Below are 21,337 nucleotides of genomic sequence, written 5' to 3' on the forward strand. Positions count from 1 at the left end.
GTCTGTTGTTAAATAATTTTTAACTGGCATGTTTGGTTACCACATAAGAGCATGTAAGACGTAAACACAATCTGCTGCTTGTCGTACGGTCTGGTTTTTCTTTCTTATGTTTTGGTTCGGTCGTTAAACAATAAGCTTAACTTTGGGGAATGTACGAGCCTTGTAAAGTACATTTTACACGTCTCCTCGCATTTATACGCTATTGAGTGCGTTTTTGATTACAAATCAGCCACAAGAGTTGATATGAAATAATTCTGTAATGCCATAAAGTCATTTTAGTATGATAATGTTTAGTAAGATTATGTTAATAGGTTGTTGACGTAAAATACTTTCTTAACTCCAAAACAGCATTTTACTAATTGTTTTGTAACTACGTAATCCGTTTTGATGACCTCATATTATTTGTCTATGGACTATTTATAAAATAATTAGTCACGCCACAGGGCTATTTAAAATGAACTATTAAAGGTAAAAAGGTTTTAAAAAATTACCTTAAATATACACTCTCATGTATGCTTTAATATACATGTTAACCTGAAATCTTGATGTTGGTTTAAATCAAAGATATTATGCTACTAAAAAATTGATTAATCATTACATAAAATCATAATATTGTACTATTACGCATGTGATCTATTAATTTCTAAGTGTTATTACAAAGCAACTGACCTGTATCGATAACCTTCTGTGAGTTTCTCTGAATGAAACCACAGCATGTCTCGCATTTGTAAGAGGAAACCTGCTGTGTGCACAGATGAACCACTTTCCGACAATAACATCTGCCAAAAGATAGCTCTGTTGAGAAATATACTCAGTACTGCCTATGGACCTACTGGCAGACTGAAACAAATACACAACAATGTTGGGGGCCACGTCTTGACCACTTCAACCTCCACAGCGCTGCTCAAGCGAGTAGATATGTCTGAGCCGCTTCTCAAACTCATCTCAACTTCTGTTCAACATCACACCGCATGTTACAGCGACTGTGGGCTGTTTATGGGGATTTTCATGCTGAGACTTATTGAAAATACTCAAAAATATAACCTAAGAACAGTTGCTGCAGCCAAGTCATACAAACGCCTTGTGGAAGAATGCAACGTGTATCTTAAAGGAGACTCTTATGGTTGTAAGGTCTCGGTAGACTTCAGCAGCTGTGACTCACTCGTTGCCCTGGCCCGCAGCATGATCACCAGCAAACCAGCCTGCATGTTGAATAGCAGGGAGACACAGCACATCAGTTCACTGATCGCACAGGCCTTTCTGTATTCAATCCCTTGCAACTCTCCTGGTGTGGCCTGCTTTGGAAGGACAGTTACCATCGGCATTGAGGGCCAACCGGTGAGCGATTCTTCTGTTTTCCCTGGACTGCTGGTGGATGTCCCTGAGATGCTTCAACTTGCAGATCTTAAGAGACTGGGATCTGGTCCATTTAAAGTGGTGGTTTTCAGTGCATCACTGTCAGGTGATATGTCTGAGGTTGGAGATGTAATATTGGAGATTCATAGGGGAGTGGACCCAGAATTTGATCTTCTTCAGCAGCTCCTGAAGCTTGGGGAACAAGTTGTTAAGGACAAAGTGAGCTTATTTGCTTGTCAGAAAGTAGTACATCCAGTCCTTCAGCACTACTTCAGGGAACATGGAGTGGTGGTGATCGAGAGGCTTGGACTTGCCCTGATGGAGCCGTTTATCCAGATATCAGGTATTTTGAATAGTAATGGAATTGAGTTATATATGAATTTATAGCTGTTTTCTAAATTGTTTAATATAGTTTTAAGTTGCATTTCCAGCTCTGACTGTATTTAAAAACTAGTATTTTTTTCTGAATAAAACTTAACATTCAATGAAAACGTTTTTTTTTTTAATGGAAATACATAATACGCATTTTCAAGTACATTAAATAAACAATTTCAACTTAGCGTTCTTACTTATTCAGCAGACACATTAAATTGATCTAAAGTGACAGACAATTTTAATGTAAAAAAGTATTTCTATTTTAAATAAATGCCATTCTTTTTGTACTTTAATCATGAAAAAATTGGTCACCTTTTTAACAAATATTAAGCAGCTCACCTGTTTTCAATGTTGATTTTCAAGATTTTTTTCTTGAGCAACCAATCCGCTTATTAGAATGATTTCTGAAGGATCATGTGACACTGAAGACGAGTAATGATGCTGAAAATTCAACTTTGCCATCGTAGACATAAATTACATTTTAAAACATAATAAAAATAGAAAATAGATATTTTAAAATATAATGATATTTCACAATATTACTGTTTAGAAAGTACTTTTGTTGATGAATGAACTTTTCAACTGTAGTGTATGTATTTGCTTGTGATTGTTATTATTTAAAGCCATGCCTTTTTTAAATCATTTATTGGTTATAATCAGTGTTGGGTAAGTTACTCTAAAAAGTAATTAACCACTAGCTACTAATTACATCTTCACCAGTGTAATTATATTACTGTACTAATTACTCTCTTAAAAGTATTACATTACAAATCCAATATCAACCTCGACCGGTTGAACAATACAAGGAAGGATAGACATGAAACTGCTCTTTTAATTCTTTAAAAATAAATATAATTATTATTGAACTGACCAAAGTATTTAAAGTGATAAGGTTAAATTCAAAACATACAATTTATAATTAGACGTAAAATGTTGATGTTAAATCCACTATTGTTTGATATAAAATTGTAGTCTGTACTGTATTTAATGCAATTACATCAGAAGTAAATGTAATTAAATTACAGAAAAATTAAGAGTAATCCCTTATTTTACTTTTTCAAGGGAAAAGTAATTAAATTACAGTGAATCATAAAACATCATTGTGCAATACAATAGTATTGAAAAGAAATGTCAGTCTACATTCTTAGAGGCTTCATTTTATTTTAATTTCAGGTGCTCAGGCTGTTGCTTCTCCTTGCTCTCCAGTCCCGGCTGAAGCTTACGGTCTGGTTAGAGGGTTGTGTTTCCAGTCATGTGGATCCAGAGAGTTGCTCCATCTTCTTCCTCCTAAAGATGCTGCAATTAGCACCTTGGTACTTTGCCACAGAAATGAAACTATGCTTGAAGAACTGAAGGTTTGTCCAACATGTTAAAGTCAAGATTTGTATGCGTTCATTTAATCATTTTAATTATTTTCAGTTAAATGCACCAATAACAGGTTTTACACCAATTAATTTAAACACACAGGTTGAAACAATTCACCTAATTGAATCAAGCTTACGAAAACATATGTCTTAGATGTGTTTAAAAACATCTGTTTTAATGCTCTCATTATCCCAAGTCATGAGACAAAAAAAAGGATCTTTAGGAAACATAATGGCCAAATAAAAGCTGCATTAAAATCATCGCAATATTCACAATACGCAATTTTATATCGGCAGTCAAATCATCACAGATACACTATATTACCAAAATATTTGGGACGTCTGCCTTAACATGCACATGAACTTTAATGACATCCCATTCCTGATCCGTTGGGTTTAATTTGGAGTTGGCCCACCCTTTGCAGCTATAACAGCTTCAACTCTTCTGGGAAGGCTTTCCACAAGGTTTAGGAGTGTGTTTATGGGAATTTAAAAAAAAAATTCTTCTAGAAGCGCATTTCGAGGTCAGGCACTGATGTTGGACGAGAAGGCCTGTGCCCGGTTGCATAAAGCACCTTATGTGTAATTTTCCCTTAAGAATGCCCTTAGGTTTCCCTTAGGAAACCTCATTGGTTCTTGCGCTTGTGCGCACGTTTGAGCTTCCAAAACAGCCTGAATCATATGGATTACTTTTATGTCTTTCAATAAATGGACAGAAATAATAGGCGAATATTAAAAATATCTTTATTTGTTTCTAAAGATGAATGAAAGTCTTACAGGTTTAGACCGACATGAGGGAGAGTATACAGAATTTTCAATTTTGAGTAAACTATCAATTTGTGTTTCTGTCTCGTCTGGTCCTTCTTTTTCATATTTGATTTTCTTTTTTGTTTTCCTTATCCATGTTATGCTGTTTTCTGTGAAACTTACCGCTATCTGTATTAACAAATAACGGCCCTGGCTCGCAGTCTCCGCTCTAATTCATCCCAACGGTGTTCTATTGGGTTGAGGTCAGGACTCTGTGTAAGCTAGTCAAGTTCCTCCACACCAAACTCGCTCATCCATGTCTTTATGGACCTTGCTTTGTGCACTGGTACGCAGTCATGTTGGAACAGGAAGGGGCCGTCCCCAAACTGTTCCCACAAAGTTGGGAGTATGAAATTGTCCAAAATGTCTTGGTATGCTGAAGCATTAAGAGTTCCTTTCACTGGAACTAAGGGGCCAAGCCCAACCCCAGAATAACAACCCAACACCATAATCCCCCCTCCACCAAACTTTACATTTGGCACAATGCAGACAGGCAAGTACCGTTCTCCTGGCAACTGCCCAAAACCCAGACTCGTCCATCGGATTGCCAGACAGAGAAGTGTGATTCGTCACTCCAGAGAACACGTGTCCACTGCTCTAGAGTCGAGTGGCGGCGTGCCTTACACCACTGCATCCGACCCCTTGCATTGCACTTGAGGATGTAAGGCATGGATGCTGCTGCTCGGCCATGGAAACTCATTCCATGAAGCTCTCTACGCACTGTTCTTGAGCTATTCTGAAGGCCACACAAAGTTTGCAGGTCTGTAGCTATTGACACTGCAGAAAGTTGGCGACTTCTTCGCACTGTGCGCCTCAGCATGCTCTCATGCTCTGTGGTTTTACGTGGCCTACCACTTCGTGGCTGAGTTGCTGTTGTTCCCAAATGCTTCCACTTATAATACCACTAACAGTTGACCGTGGAATATTTAGTAGTGAGGAAATTTCACGAATGAACTTATTGCACAGGTGGCAACCTATCACGGTACCACTCTTAAATTCACTGAGCTCCTGAGAGCGACCCATTCTTTCACAAATGTTTGTAGAAGCGTCTGCATGCCTGTGTGCTTGATTTTATACAACTGTGGCCATGGAAGTGATTGGAACCCCTGAATTCAATGATTTGGAGGGGTGTCCCAATACTTTTGGCAATATAGTGTATTTTATGAAGGTTCAATGAATTGCCCCGCTCTACTAATAATCCCTGGTTGTGCCGTACCATTCTGTCAGGTTTATTTTGGGTGCATTCTTTCCTCTCAGTTCTCCAAGCTATTTATTTTGTTCCTTGTATTTTTACGTTCCAATTTTCCAAATTACTTTCTAGATTCACTGGACTCACATTTATTTATTCAAACTTATTGCATGAATCCCCTCTTTCACTTCTCTCATATGATGAACATTTGTTTCATTTGTTGGACAGATGACATGCCAGAGAGCAGAACATGTGTTGCGACTGACTCTGAGGGAGCCCTACGCCCTGCCTGGAGGAGGCTGCACAGAGACACTGCTGGCCACCCACATCACACACATGGTATTATGTTCCACTGAGTTACACATCACTTTCAGTTGCATTTCTACAACATGAATTACTAGATGACTAAGTTTTACTAGTCAAAATGTTATGAAAAGATGCATGCATTATGCATTTCTTGACTGTGTAATTCAGTCTGGGTGGAATGACGACGTATATCGTTACCACGGTATAAAATGTCTGTTGCTATATCGTGTATATTGCGGTATGTACATATATATGCCTCTCTCAGATCGTATTAAAAATGTTAAAAAGTGTTAAGCACAATAAGCAGTGAAATAAAACTAAATTCGGTGCTCGCGCTGACTGACACACATCGTAGTGCACAGAAAGCCACGTCTTAATTTTCTACTTTAGTTTTTAATTCTCAATTTATTCTACTTTAAATTCTACTTTTTTACTAACAACAAAAAAAGAGAGAAGATAAATTGGTGTGAACATCCAAAACCAAAATTGGCTAAAAATAAATAAATTAAAAATATTATTACAACCTGATGAAATACGTTATGAAGACCTAACTGGTTGAAACGTTGTTCTTGGTTGTACTAAAAAAAATTGGAGCTTTAATATTTTGAGGCCATGCTGGTCAAAAGTTGGCACAGAAGACAAGATTTTTTGAATCTTCACAAAAACTAGCTCAGTTCATATTCAGACCAGTTCTCGCAAAATTAGAATATGCCAATTTAACCTATATTTATGTTTAATTTTTATTATTAATTAGTGGCAAATCTACTCATACCTACTTAAAATGACCACTAGGGGAGCTATGAGCAAACAAATCTGCTCAACCTTACTTTTTTTATTTTTTATTAATTCAATGCCATGAGAACAAGAGGTATTACATATTCATATTCATATTATCACATTAACATTAGCTGCCAGGAAATGGGATCCACTTTCAAAGCATTGCATGTTTTCAGCACTTTTTAGTTTTTTGTTTGTTCCAAAAGATTTACATTTAATTTAAAGATATTTTTTTTAAAATTACAAATTTGGTTTGCATTGAGCCCACTTCTTTTTATGTATATGGTATTTTTTCCTAACAAAAATAAATAAATAAATAACTTATTTACAAATTGTCATAATTTAATATAAATGGTCATTCTTAGTATAAAAAAGCACATCAAATACACAAAATTCTATCATACATTTCAGTTTTCTACTAATAAAGGTTTCTAAATCTTTTTAAAATAATCTTGAGTACATACAGTGAAAAAAACAGATCCAAAGTAGTTTATTTTTCCAGTGCACAAAATTCACTGGTATATATGAAATATTAAGATTAAATCTTTCCAAAACATGCTTAGCAGGATAAATTCTGTGAAGTATTTTGTAAGACAGTTCCTTAATTTTGTTAAAACTCTTTGGAATTACCTCAAGAACAATAGCAAACTTGGTTTAACTGATAATTGAATTGTTTTGTAGAAATTCTGTATATGAGAACAAATATCCATTGGAATTAATTGTGCTTATACACCAATTTCAATGCTAGCAGGGCTTGTCTGTGAAAACTGGCCAATTTAACAGGAGTTTTGTCAACAGAAAAATTGGATTTCAACAAAGAGTATTAAATGTATAATTAGGAAATGCATTGCAAAGACTTTCTCTATTCTTCAAAAACTCTATCAACCATTTAATTTTAAAGGTGTCATTAAGAGTAGGCTACTATAATCTATGACCTCAAGTCCCGCTTGCTCTTTAGTGTTACATCTGCTTAACCTTACAATCCTAATGCCACAGTGTGGATGATGTAAAGACCTGGAAGACTAATTTGCCAGTGGTTCCCTCAAGATTTTCCTATGACTTTTTATAATTTTATGAGTAAAATAAGATCTGTGTTAAACATAAGTTTTTCTACAACGTAAATTAAACACACCCATATGGAAAACGTAAAATTTGTTTATTTTTATATATTTTTTAAACTTGTATCTAACAAGTTACTAGATAAGAATGTTTGGGGAGTAAGTGTGTGTAATTTACGCTGTAAAACAAAACGTCCAAGTATCGTCAACTTAGGTTTACCACAGACTTTATTTTACTCATAAATTGAAAAACCTCCTTATAAAAACACAGGAAAATGTCAAGGGAACCACTGGTGAATTAGTCTTCCAGGTTTTGACTCTATTAGTGTGTGCCCTGTAATTTCTGCTTGCTGCGATATTAAATGTTTTGTCATTGTACTTCACAGAATCAGTCCACAGCCACAATAACAGCTGCAGCTCTGGGCGTCTCTCACTCTGAGTTTCTCATGGCAGTCAAGGCATTCTGCAGCTCTCTGCACGCTGTGGCTCTTTCCTTAGAGCATGACGGGCAGGACTGTCTCATTGACCTGACATATGCTCACCGATGGGTCTCGGATATCTACCCCCGAACCAGTGCTAGGCAAACCTGTGGCTGTGGTCTGGTGGAAGACAGATCCGACTTGGAGAAGACCCCACTAAATTCAGCGTGCCACACTTTCTCTCCTGTTTTCCTGGAAAACACTGACAATCAGCCCAGAATATTAGATTCGTTTTCTGCCAAGCTCAATGCTTTGAATGTGGCGGTCGAGATGGCTAATTTTGTTCTTGATGTCAAATATATAATAAAGGATATCAATTGAATTTTGATGAATGAACTGTGCTTAAATAAAGATTCTAGGTTTGATATATTTTATAATCAAATATTTTTCTGAGACTTCATTTTTCTTCATAACTCCATGTGGTAAAGTACACATTAAATATACATTAGACCTCCAAAACCAAAATATGAAGAGCACAGAGTTGTAAGTCTTATTTGATGCTGCTAGTGTCAGTGATCTGCACTTTTTGCAAATATTCAAACGGCCAAATCTGCAAACTTTTAAATTAAAGCAGGGCTATGCAGTTTCAGGAATTTCTTCGCTGTATTCTCGCTTTTTGCTCGCAACATTCTTTACAACGTCTTCTTCATTCGGGTGCGAACAGCGTGAGGGAGCGGAGCGCAATAATGACAGAATTTTAGTAGATTTTTTTTTTGCGTAAAGCAATTCGTTACATCGCGAGACCTGATACTTCCTGACGCTGCCGCCTCCGGCCCGCCAGCCCAAAGTTACAAGTGTGTTTTTTCCGCTCACAGGCGATAGGGGGTTGCGAGACGACCACCATTCAACCCGAAAAAAAAGTCATTTAACCATTCCAATGACTCCGAAGCTGTTCAGTTAAGGTAAAAAACCTGCATAGTTCACCTTTAAAGGTTGTATCAGTGATTTCAGGCCCAAAAAAGGCCCAAACATAAATGATCACATTCATCTACTCTTTCCTAACAATCCGCTAGCTGCCCGCCCCATAAGCAGGCCGTCAAAAAAACACGTCTCTGTAGGCAGCCTAGGCTCTGAGATCTGCACATAAAAACAATTGGTTTCACCAACCACTCAAAACCAAAATAAATAGTGTTCCAACCAATCACGGACAGGGAGTGGGTCTTGTGAGGTTTTGCGCTCGTGCACGGCTGCACGCAAAGTCGAAGCATTTTTTTGACGGTCTGCTTATGGGGCAGGCAGCTAGTGGATCGTTTGGAAAGATTAGATGAATGTGATCATTTATGTTTGGGCCTGAAATCACTGATACAACCTTTAAGCAAAATAAAGTTTTGTGGTTACTAAGAAGTACTTAGGTGTGGCAAAAGGTCCTGCTTAAGTCATCGTATTTGTGCCTTTTGTTGCTTCAGGGGTAATGTTCCTGTAATTAGTGCAGTGACTGAAAGGGTAACAACATCTGCTAGATTACTACATAGAACTACTCTAGGAAATCATATATTGCAAGCAAGAACAACGAGTGTGTGTTTTGTACGTGTAGTTCCCCACATTAGGTGTAGTCTTTGATTTCAAATCCTTTCCAGTATAAACATAACTGCTGTTGATTTGGCTATTAAATACTGAAACTTAGTCGCAATTGTGATTCATAATATCAGAATTGTGAGTCTGCTCAGGATCATGGAGCATGCTTGGAGTGGAGAGGCTGGCCACTGCGCTGAAAATGACCTCAACCTCGATCATTCAAGAACGAAACACCACTGTGGTGATGGGAGACGCAAATGTTTTGCTGTGACTCTTCCAGTGGTGAGGAGGAAAAGAGCTCTGATATTGTTTGTTTTTCTGTTTATTACAACCCTTTGTAAAACAACATTCAAACATTTCTCTGCACTTGCTGCAACTCACAGGGGGAAAGGTGAGAAGAAACGTGCTCTCTTGGAAGCTGTAAGACTGGAAAAACTTGAAGAGAGGGCTCTCTGTGAGAGAACAAAGGAAATTAACATTTTGAACTCACCCTTGTGCGAAAGTCTCACCTCCAAATCATCCTAATCTACATTTCTTCCCCTCATCCCCCACTCTTTTCCCCTCATGTTGAGATCACCAAAACTCACACAAGAATATATATGGTTTAATGTGAATGATTATCGTCGAGTATTATACATGTTTAGTGTCATTTGAAATGGCTCCTTTCCAAATAAGTAAAACATAAGGTTTTTAAGAGTTTAGAGATAACTAGAACATGAAGGAAGATGATCTCCTACAATCGGTCTCCTACCCCCAAAAGGTGTCAACTCTGAATTTAAATTCCCATTGTTAACAGATGTTTCCATGTGAAAGAGGTTATGTCTATATAATGAAATGCAGCAGAGGGCTCGGGGCATTCTGTACCTCAGATCAGCTCATGATGTTGAAGGACCTCAAAGACTTCAGCATCATGTATTTCCTGTATGTCAGGTTCGCATCTCTTCTCTTTATTCCAGAGCATTTGATGTTTATCTTTGAATTGATTATGTAATTGGTATGATACATTTACCTGACATAATAAATTGTTACATTTGATTTTTCTAACTAACTTTGACGTTATTTTCATTAAGAGTTAAAAGGAATAGTTAACATTCGCTCACATTTAATGATGCACAGATATCATTAAAGGTACAATATGTAGGATTTTTTGCCGCCAGGGGTCGCTAACCTCTTACCATAACAAAGGCCTATATTGATGACACAAAGCATTAAGCGGAATTATGGATCTTGTCGTCAAGCTGATGGATCTTTTATGGATGAGTGAATACATTGATGTTTTTTACATGACTGTGGTATGAAGCAGGGCGCAATTGCTAATGAGAGACGTAACGTTAGCCTATACCAGCGCCACATGCAACACGAGTCCCGCGGATATAAAGGAATATGGACATTTCATTCTACCGAACTACACACACACACTACACGCATTACTACTCACACAGGGGGATCTCTGCGGGGCATCTGACTGGCAGTCTGCATTGAGACCCGTCCATCCACTTTTTCACTGGCTCTGGGACTGACCATTCCAGGGCCATATTGGCCACGGACTCCATTCGAATATTCATGATATCCTTGTCCAGAGAAGTTGGAGTGGGGCCTCAGACCAGGCACCTGGGTTTGAGTCGTTGGTGGACATCGTGTCATTTTCTCCATAGCCAAAAGAGACCAGGTCCCGCATGTCAGAAGAAGGGCAGAGGCGGTGCTTAGTGTAGGAGACCGGGGGCTCTGGTGGGCGATGAGAACATGGGCGCTGGGCTGGTGTTAACTCACCAGCAGAGCTTCCTGAGGGAGCTGTTCGCGCTCTCTCTGGAGTGGGTGGCATGATTGCTGACAGGCTGCCGTTGAGCACAACAGCGAGCCTCGCACTGAGAATCTTGATAGGCAGGTCCTCACAGGAGGGCAATCAGATCCTCCAAGCACAGCTTCGCGGTGGGCGAAAGCACAACACAGAGTCGTCGTGCAAGTCCAGAAACTCATTGGGCCCATCCCACAGGCGGCATCCTCGAAGTTACATCTCATTGATTCACCGGATCACAGGAGGAGTTTGCGTCTCGCATTGTCTGCTCTTCTCGCGCAGGTCTACGGCGAAGCAGGCTCCAAAGTGAAAGTGAAGTTATGGAGAAAGATTCTAAGATAATTTTCCGCTCTGCGCTACCTATATTGCAGCTAGGCCCGCCCACCGTTAGAGTGCTTAAGCGCCATTGGCTATTGAAATAGCGTGATTCAATCAGGCTTCAGCAATTTCAGAGAAAGGTGTTTCCCCAAAGCGCAAGTTATTACGCAATGTTGAGAGACTGACTCGAAGGGGATCGTGCAATGCTTTGGTGGACAATTTTTGACATCTAGTGGGAAACAAACACTTTGAAAAGAAGATGACAAAAGTACCACTACAACCAGTAGATAGCCGCAGAGGACCACTCATTTGCTCATTTGCCGTCTGTTGCTACTTTATCACTTTCAGTCATATCAATTTGATTTACGGAAGTAATTTACGGAAGAATTTTGCAGATTCTTTCCTGTATTAAATGCCTCTGTCACTTCTAAAACTTTGCAGTATACGTGGACGTTGGTCCTCTGCATGGCAAACAAAAAACCTTTTTCAAATTATTAAATGATTATATTTAATAGCCTACAGAAAGTGAGCTCACTCCCACGAAAACCTACAGTTATCACCTCTGATTGGCCATTCTTTTCAACAGACATGCCTGTAATTGACAACCACCACTAGTAAAATATTGGAGAGATCATAGAAAAAACACACAAACAAGCATACAACAAACTCGCTTCAGAAAAACCATCATCTCTGTCTCACACACATACAAAACTGTGTGGTATAAATTTATTCATCGTGCAGACCTACTTTTTTGTAGCACGTACAACATGTCTCACTGCAAAGTCTTGGCACAGTCATGCAGATCTGAAGCACAACCAAAACAATGTTATTCTGCAAAATGCATGCAGTTTTGTTGTTTAACCAACAGAGGGCCATAGCGTACCTTAAACCACTTTAGATTAACAGAAATGTTTTTTTTTAACACATTTGGTTAAATTTTTCTGTTCATTATATTTTCTTCTTTAAATATGAAGCGAAATTATGCATCATTATTTGCTTCACCAAAATTATGATCGTTAGCAAAATAATGATTGTTTTCAAACAACAATTGGTGTAAACACCAAACATGTCATTGTTCAGCAAACAGATAATCATGTAAGCACAAAATCATGCAATTGTCTTGAATAGCTGAGATGTTCATGTTTTAATAGGACCACAGAGTCATACAGTTTACACATTTTGAGGAAATCAACCAATTTACAGTTGTCTCTACATATTAAGCTGGGATAGAGGAAGTAATATAAAAGTTACACACAGTAACACACAAATATACAAACAACTGCAATAACATACTGTAGAAATAATTAAAAAGTTTTAGTAAAGTGTCCTTTTATATAATCCTTAATCATACAGGAAGTCAAAACCATTACACAATCTGGTAACATATTCAAGTGAAAAGTGTTCCTATTTCTGCCAATAATTCCCACTTAATGTATGCTAAATCAGGCAATGTAAACAAACCAAAAGGACAGGTGTACACACTGTAGCAATTAAGAATATGAATTATTGGGTAGAGTGGGGGAAAACGCCCCCCATTTTCCCCAAAATAACCATTAGAGAAAGTCAAGATACATTTTTACTGTTCCTATGCACTACGTTGACAACGGGGATATACAAATCTCTATGGAGAAGCTGACACCAGCGATGTGTTTGAAGAGAAGAGGATTACATGATAAGTGCTATAATTTTCAGATATTAGTAAACAAGTGTTTAAGAGAATATTGTTCTGCATGATATCACAGTGATGTATGATAGATGAATAGTGAAGTCTGTAGTTTGAGAGCATATGTGAAAACATGAAAAGAAAAAAAAAGAAGTCTTAGCTTGTGGGGTAAAATGCCCCCCCAGGGTGCATAGTTTCTCTCTATCATAATTACTAATAATAACATATTTATGTCTATCAAATAATTTGTTTTCCAATTAATGCAGTATAACTAGGTGGTAAAATCTAAATATTTGAACACAACATGAAAAAATTACCTCAAGTAAGCATTATAGTTAGCTAGCTTGCTAGCACAGTTAGCTCTGATGGAAGGTGGTTAGGTGACCCAATGATAAAACATAGTGGCTTTTAATGCATTTATTTAATATATTTCACTACATAAATATACTAATTTATAAGTTTAATATTTATTTAGGGTTTTCTGTTTGTTTGTTTGTTTATTTATTTATGCATTCCAACATATTTGTTTGCAAGGCTCAGTTATGTTATAGGCCTATGTATAAATATAAATGTTAAAAATGTTGGACATTCCTGAAATAAATATCAATACATGTTGATACATTACTTGCCTTTTACTTTTAGAGATTAAAAACTATAGTCTGTTCGTTTTGCTGTTGATCTATGAAGCAAACTGGTTGGTAAGAAAGGGCACATTTTACCCCACCTTGGGGGGCGTTTTACCCCACCGCTGGGGCAGAACGCACCCTTTGTACAAAAATATTTTCAGTCAAAATACGAATTAATTATGAAGGCTGAGCAATTTTAATATTTGGTGAATAACTCCTGCCATAGTCACTCAAAACTGGGATGGCAATTCTAGTCACATTTATGTTTTGTTTCACAGTGTAATGTCTCATTTTCCTTAAGGGGGGCGTTTTCCCCCACTACCCTTTATTTTTGTCAGAACACAACTACATTTATCTGCTCAGAAGATGAAGGGTATGAGTGATCTTCTTGATCTGGGGAAATCTTTGAACTTCTCATGATAATACCTGGAACACATTAGAGAAACCACGTGTAGTTTTCTAAATCAATCAAATACCTGTGAAAACATGTTGAAGACGTTTTGTAAGTTCTGTAAGTAATTTGTGAACTTACTTGTGATGGTGATAGGCTCTTGGGCCTATGAAGCACATTGTGAAAAAAGCAAAAGCAAATGTGGGTAAGGACCAGGTAGCAACAGCGTAGCCCAGCCACTGTACTATCTCCCCAAAGAAATTTGCACCAGACACATACTCAAATAAGCCGCCTGCAGATAAAATAAACACATAAATCGGCTCAGCATTTATTCAGTGAAGCTAATTGCAGTTTGCTTATAGAGACAGAAATAAAGACAGTGAATGATGAGTGTTGCTAACATTAAAAAGACTTTAAAATACCTCTCGGGATTTTATAGGAAATTTCTCCAGGTTTTCTCAGGCTGCGAAGAATGTGGTCACTGTGAATATTGACTCCCATTCCTATGAAAAATATGATCAGGCCTAGAGAAATACAGTTTTAAAATTAGTTTAATAAACGTACAACTTTATATAAACATTAACAAGCAAATGATCTAAAGTCAATTTAATTGTAAAAAGTGTAATGATAATACGATAAGCAAAAAAATTGTTATGTATATATATAATTTTGAAAAGCACACAATTTTATTATAATAATTATTTCAGTAACCGAGTTTTACCGGCTAGCAAACAGGCATCAGAAAGCCATGTGTTGTTATATGTAGCACAATGCAGCAGATAGTGTGCCTGCAGGAAGCCATTAACAGAGCAAAACACCATCCCTAACAGCATGATGTTGAACGGATACGGCCGCCCTTTGGTCAGCAGAGAGTAGATACAGCTCCTGGAAACCAGAATGTTATTTGTACGTCAGGTCATCTGCCAGTGCATTACATTTCGACTGTTATTGTGTATCTGCGAACACCTGCTCACAATCATAAATCCAAGCATTTCACACGTCATTCACCTGCTTTTAACTCAGTTAATTACTCAAATCAAATGTTATTATGTTACATTTCCGCAGCCTTAATTTATTGCCAGCACAGCATGATTGTTAAAGAAGCAGGAATCCAAAACATTCCACCCAGTCCGTTCCCTTTTGTCTTCGGATTAAGGGTTATTTTTTCCTCATTTGTTCTGGGTGAGCTAATACATCCAGGTTCGTAACTGAGCTTTTGCATACCAAAAAAAAAAAAAAAAAGTAATGGAAGCAAAACCTCTCTGACATGTCGACATTGACATTATAAAGCTGCTATGATTTATATGCAGTCATCCACTCTGGCCTATAATATCTGCATTTTATACTAGAGATCTTTCATTAATGTTGTAAAATTGTTTGTAAAAATGTTTGTCCCCTCAGGCACACAGCTTACCTTTGGAAGTAATGCAAGCAGAAGGTCCAGAGCATCAGGTGTTTCCCAGTGCTGTGTTTTCCATCCGTGATCAGCATCAAAAGCAGGGGCACCAAGAGAGCGGGAAGCTCCTGGAGGAACCAGGCTAGCCTTGCGGGCACCATCATGGAGCTGCCCGAGATGTCCACGTAGCGGCCATAGGCAGCGTGAGACTTCCTGAGACATATAAAGTGCATTACCCCACCCAGGATCATCCCCAAACTCAGGCCCTGCACGAGGAGCTCCTGGCACTGCATGGAGGTTGAATATCTGTCCAAGTCCAGACTAGGTTTGAGCCTAAATGTTGTATCTCCCCTCTTAACCCCTCACCAGAGCTCTGCAAACACAGCGTCTCAGAGCAGCTCCTCCCCAAAAGCAGAGGGAGAGCCGAATCCTGATCATGCGACAGTATGCACCCTGCTGAAATGTGAGATTGCCTTTTCCAAACAGATTTCCTTTTTTAACATATTGCGAGAGATTTTTCCACTTATGCATTGGTGGGGAGCATCGGTTTTCATGTGATGGAATGGTATCAAAACACAAGCATGTAAGTGAGGCTTAGCTGTTGTTTTTTCATCAGTAAGAAGACCATGTTGTTGTTAATCCTGTTTATTTTGAGTTCAAAAGAATGTTACGCAATGATTTGACAGCATTAGCATAGCATAGCAATAAGTACGACAATATAGACCATAACATCTGTTCTCAAACCAAGCTCATGTTCCACTCGTCACCATGATGGTAACCCTACAAAAAACTCTTATAAATTAGCATAGCTAAACATTAAACACTTCTAAATCAGTTACATTAACATTAGTTAACTACCGGTACATTAGTTAACATGCAATAGCAATGAACAATACCTATACGCCATTTATTAATTTTAGCTAATGTTAATCTCAGCATTTGCTAATGCATTTTTAAGATATTTTGTATCTGTTAACATGAATTAATGCACTGTGACTAACATGAATATGAGCATTTTTGTTTACTAACATTAACCAAGTTTAATAAATACTGTAAGAAGATATAGCTCATTGTTAATGTTTGATAATTCATTAACTAATGTTAACAAATGATACCTTGTTGTAAAGTATGCCCAATTACAGTTAAATTTAAGTTTGTCTAAATTAAAAGAAACAAGTTCAGATTAATTAAAATGTGTCAGTTTAGTGTACTCAAAAGAAAAAGAAAGTTTTAAATATTCATAAAAGTTCATTTGATTTAACTAATTTGTTTAACTTAAGCTTACCCTAAATCAATTCATTATTTTGAGTTCAGTGTTTACAGTTCATTGAGGTAAATGGGAGTTTGTTTTGGCATACATATTAATACTTTTCAATAGGAAATCTCCTCTCAGACTGTAAAAAATAAAAAGATGCTTGAGGCACCATTTAGGTTTCCTTACATTTTCACTCAAATGTGCACTAAATGAACTTCACATTTACATTATATTATTATATTATTTAATATTAATATTGAAATAATAGTACTGTCACAATTATGTTTTGTTAGTTTTTTTATTCATGGACTTTTTCAATTGTCACTTGTTTGTTTTCATTTGTCACGTGTCTTCCTTGTTCAGTTTTCCCACACCTCATTTGTGTTATTGGTTTCAGCTGTTTAATAATCTCGTTTGTGTTTGCTATACAAGTTGATCCCTCACATTCTTTCTCTGTTCGGTCACGTTAAGTGTGTTTATCTGCCTTCTTTGAATATTCTAGCCTATGTGGATTTATTAAACTTTGTGTTGAATGCCTGTTACGCACACACCCTTGTATTGTGACAGATGACTAAACCTCCCAAAATGGACGATAGGGCAAAAATAATCATCCTGGCTCAGGAGAGATGTAATTTATTTTCATTTGTCAAAGACTTGTTGTTTGAGCCAGAGCCCGTGGACAAGAGGACAGAGCTTGCCATCGCCCCGGAAGTGGATCCCCAGCGTGGATCTGACCCAGGGGAGTGAGCCCGCAACACCGCGGGCTCACGAAGACTGGCTGAGGTCGAGCAACCACCAGCAGCGCCTGTGCAAGAGGATCCTGTGGCTCCGCCTCTGGCCTCGGATCTCTTCAATCCTTCTCGGCTCGTCAGCCTGTCGGCTTTGTCTTGGCTCCTCCCACTTTTGGCTCCACCAGGGACCCTCGGCCTAGTAGCTCCTCCGGGTTCCCTCATCCCACCGGCACTCCCTTGGTCAGTTTTCACACCACTTGTGCCACGGACTTACGGGCCATCCGCTGCGCTCCGTCCCTCCACCTCTACGGCTGCAGCAGGTTCCGCCTTCCCGTCAGCCTCGCCTCTGTCCTCGATCACACTGGCATCGCCCCAGTCCTCAGGTACTCTGGCTCCACCTACGACGCTCGTCGCCGCGACATCACCTGGGTCTCCTGCACCAGTGATGTCGCTCAGCTCCATCAACCCTCGGTCTGCATCATCGGATCCACCGGCTCTGTCTCCGTCGGCAGCCAAGCCAAGCCCTCCCTCATCTCCCATCTCCACCTTGGGCTGTTGGCACTGGGGAGCTCTGGGTCTGAGCCATCAGCAACATTCCATCCATTCCGGGGTCTTGTCATCATCCTGCCATCACCAGAGCCCCCACCTTCCCTCGCTTGTCTGCTGGGTCGCACCTTCTCGGAGGGGGTGTACTGTCAGTTTGTTTTCATTTGTCACGTGTCTTCCTTGTTCAGTTTTCCCACTCCTCATTAGTGTTATTGGTTTCAGCTGTTTGATAATCATCTCGTTTGTGTTTGCTATATAAGTTGATCCTTCACATTCTTTTCTGTTCAGTCACATTCACATTACGTGTGTTTATCTGCCTTCATTGGATATTCTTGCCAATGTGGATTTATTAAAATCGTGTTGGAAGTATATTCATCTGGAGTCTTTATCTGTCTGTCTGCCTGCTATGCACACACCCTTGTATTGTGACAAGTACTCAAATACTTTGGACATTATTTAAAAAAAATGAAAAAATTATTTTGTGTACTTTTTTCTTCACCAGTATAGTGATTTGAAGAACCCCAAACAATGACTCTAGCATCTTTCTTTTTTACATAAGCCAGGAGTATTCCGTAAAATTGCAGATTTTTTTATATCATGCCCTTCGGCTGTTAACGTATGATGAATTCAGTTCACTTTCAGAAAACCTCTTTAGCTCACAACAGGTTGTTTCCTTTAATTAAGGGAGAACCTGCTGAGAATGGTGATTAATGCATGGATTCTGTGTATGTAGAGAACTACATGAAACAGTAGGAAGTATGCCTGAGTGTTTCCTCTCGCACCATTTATCCATATTACCAATAACCTTTGAGTGTTTATGTCCCTAGTGTAAAGCAGTCACTTAATAAAAGTCACTTAAAACAACAGGGTGCGCAACAAGTCTTTTAAATCATGTTTCCAAAGAAACACTTAAAATAATACAATCAGTACTGATAAATTGATCTTAAAATAACAATCTAGCATTAATTTAATTAAAAAATGAACAGTGCACATTAAGCAACTTAATTTTGTTTAATATTGACTTACAAAAACATATTTATCTGCCCTGCAAAAATGAAAATAAACACCACACAAATTCACCCAATTAACTTTGAGAGCATGATGTAAGCTGGAGATCAACACTGAAGTCATTTCTGGAGGAGAAACGTGCGGTCACCACAGCTGACACCTGTGTCCAAACTAATTCTCAACAACGTTCTCCTCACCCTAATGCGTTCAGTGCGACCTGAAACTGCTCAGGAGATTTGAAATGTCGACACTGCTAAACAGCGAGAACAGATTGATGAAGTGATATTTGTTGAGCTGGGCCAATTAATGGGAACCACCGTCACCTCACAAATCCTATTTCAAAGAAGGGTCAGAGAAAATGGGAGGGGGGAATTTTTGGAATTTGAACTCTAAACCAGTGCAAAAAATGAAAACCACAATTGTGTGAGCTGTGAAGGTACAGGTGAATGACATTCCACAACACACCAGACTCTAGATGTTTGGCTTTTACTTCCTAATCCTGAAAAAAAAAAAAAAAAACTGTTTTATTTAAAAGTAATCAGTCTTTTTACAGAAAATAAAAACTGGCTGCTGTGGTTGCCAGAATAATTCAGTCAAAATACAGTGAAAATGTAAACATATTTACAGAACAACCTGTACAAATTACAGTTTAAAACGTTAAAAAAAAAAAAAAAAAAAAAAAATTTAAACCAGTAAATCCAACAGCCCCGTTCTGCTAAATTAGAAAAGCCATGTTGCTACTTAAATCAGTTTCGTACTTTTATTATATACTGACATCCACCATAATAACACTGGTGTGGTAAAGTGAAAGACACTTGATGAGCTTTTCAAGCTGAGGTAAATACTAACAAATAGGAAGTGTCATGCACACAAATGCTAAACACCATCATGGTAACACGCATGACAACACAATGATTCATTTAAAAACACAAGATGTACCATAAAACCCTAATGTACATAACTAAAAACAAAACAAAAACTAAGAAGAAACAATCAAATTGAACACCAAAAATGTGAAGTGTCACACAGGGACTTCTGAGAATGTCAGTTTAATGTACATTATTAGATGATTTGTATATGTATATATATATGTAAATATTTATTTTTATTGGAACTTACTTTTAACCAATTAACAGGTTTTTATTGTCGCATTTTTAGTCTTTTACAGTTAAGTTACAGTTAAGTTGTTCCTTGTATAACAATATTTTTTTTATATCTTTACCCATAACTACCACCATATTAAATACACCTTTCACGCTAGTTTGCCAACAATTTATAGCCCCAATTCCATAAAAGTTGGGACATTTGTAAAATACATTAACCTTTACTTAACTGGCAAAAGTACAAAGAAAAATATTTCCAATATATTTTGTAAATATTATTATTATTATTATTATTGATGGCTGCAACACACTCCAAAAAAGTTGGGACAGATGCATGAAGTGAAAATATTACAGAATATCCTAGTTAAATTATTTTGAAACAGTCCACAAAGGTGAACTTTTGCGTGATTGGGTATAAAAGAATAATCTTAGTCTTTGTGAGCAAAGATGGGTCATGGCTCACCACTTTGTGCCAAATTACATGAGAGAATTGTCAAACAATACAAAAAAATCAAAATTTTCAATGCAAGATTGCAAAGTATTTAGGTCTTGCATCTAACATAATAAAAGAAATATCAGTGTAGGGAGAGGCAAGAAACCTCTGTTTAATGTGTGACTTTTCAGCCCTCAGATGTCATTGCATGAGAAACCATCATGCTACTGTGTTAATAAAAAATAGCCACATGGGGTCTGGTGTAGTACTTTGGAAAATCCGTTTTCACTTAACACAGTCAACCGCTGCATCAAGAAATACAACTTGAATCTCTTATACGCAAGGAGAAAGCTTTACATCAGTTCTCTGCAGAGATGCTGCTGAGTTCTCTGGTCCCGATTTCAGCTCAGATGATCCGAAACACATTGCAAATGTGTGCTGTGCTCAGAGTCCACATTTCAGCTTGTTTTGGGGAAAAACAGACATCGAGTTCCAAAAGATGAAAAGGACCATCCAGACTTTCATCAGCGCCAGGTGCGAAATCAAACATCTGTTGAGATGTCCAATGTGGAGAACATCCATTGATGTGGAGGCATATATTGGGATTTGTACAGAGACATCAAGATTGCATCAAGATGACATCTTTTCTGGGAAGCAAGACAATGCCAGGCCTCATTCTGCACATGCTAATGGTTTCTCAGACACTTACACCATACAGTGGATGTGCTTGACTGGCTGCCTGCAGTCCAGATCGGCCTCTTATTGAAAATGTATGGCCCATAATGAAAAGGAGAATCAGACGACGTCCACGGACTGTTGAGCAGCTGTCTTGTATCTGGCGAGATT

General features: G+C 38.0%; 2 protein-coding genes across 2 annotated transcripts; one reads left to right on the plus strand and one right to left on the minus strand.

Moving 5' to 3' along the window:
• Positions 1-38: 38 nt before the first annotated feature.
• On the plus strand, positions 39-8,091 carry mkks (MKKS centrosomal shuttling protein). The gene is made up of 4 exons (XM_079634839.1): positions 39-1,699; positions 2,905-3,086; positions 5,320-5,430; positions 7,619-8,091. The coding sequence occupies exons 1-4, from the start codon at positions 715-717 to the stop codon at positions 8,030-8,032; spliced, it is 1,692 nt and encodes a 563-aa protein (XP_079490965.1). The 5' UTR covers positions 39-714; the 3' UTR covers positions 8,033-8,091.
• A 4,365-nt stretch (positions 8,092-12,456) lies between these two features.
• Positions 12,457-16,004, minus strand: srd5a2b (steroid-5-alpha-reductase, alpha polypeptide 2b). The gene is made up of 5 exons (XM_079636111.1): positions 15,434-16,004; positions 14,741-14,904; positions 14,442-14,543; positions 14,161-14,311; positions 12,457-14,054 (listed from the first exon to the last, which is right to left on the minus strand). Exons 1-5 carry the CDS (start codon positions 15,706-15,708, stop codon positions 13,988-13,990), a joined length of 759 nt encoding a protein of 252 aa, XP_079492237.1. The 5' UTR covers positions 15,709-16,004; the 3' UTR covers positions 12,457-13,987.
• Positions 16,005-21,337: the final 5,333 nt, after the last annotated feature.

Source organism: Phoxinus phoxinus, assembly GCF_949152265.1.
Source record: "Phoxinus phoxinus genome assembly, chromosome: 14".
Taxonomy (NCBI): domain Eukaryota; kingdom Metazoa; phylum Chordata; class Actinopteri; order Cypriniformes; family Leuciscidae; genus Phoxinus; species Phoxinus phoxinus.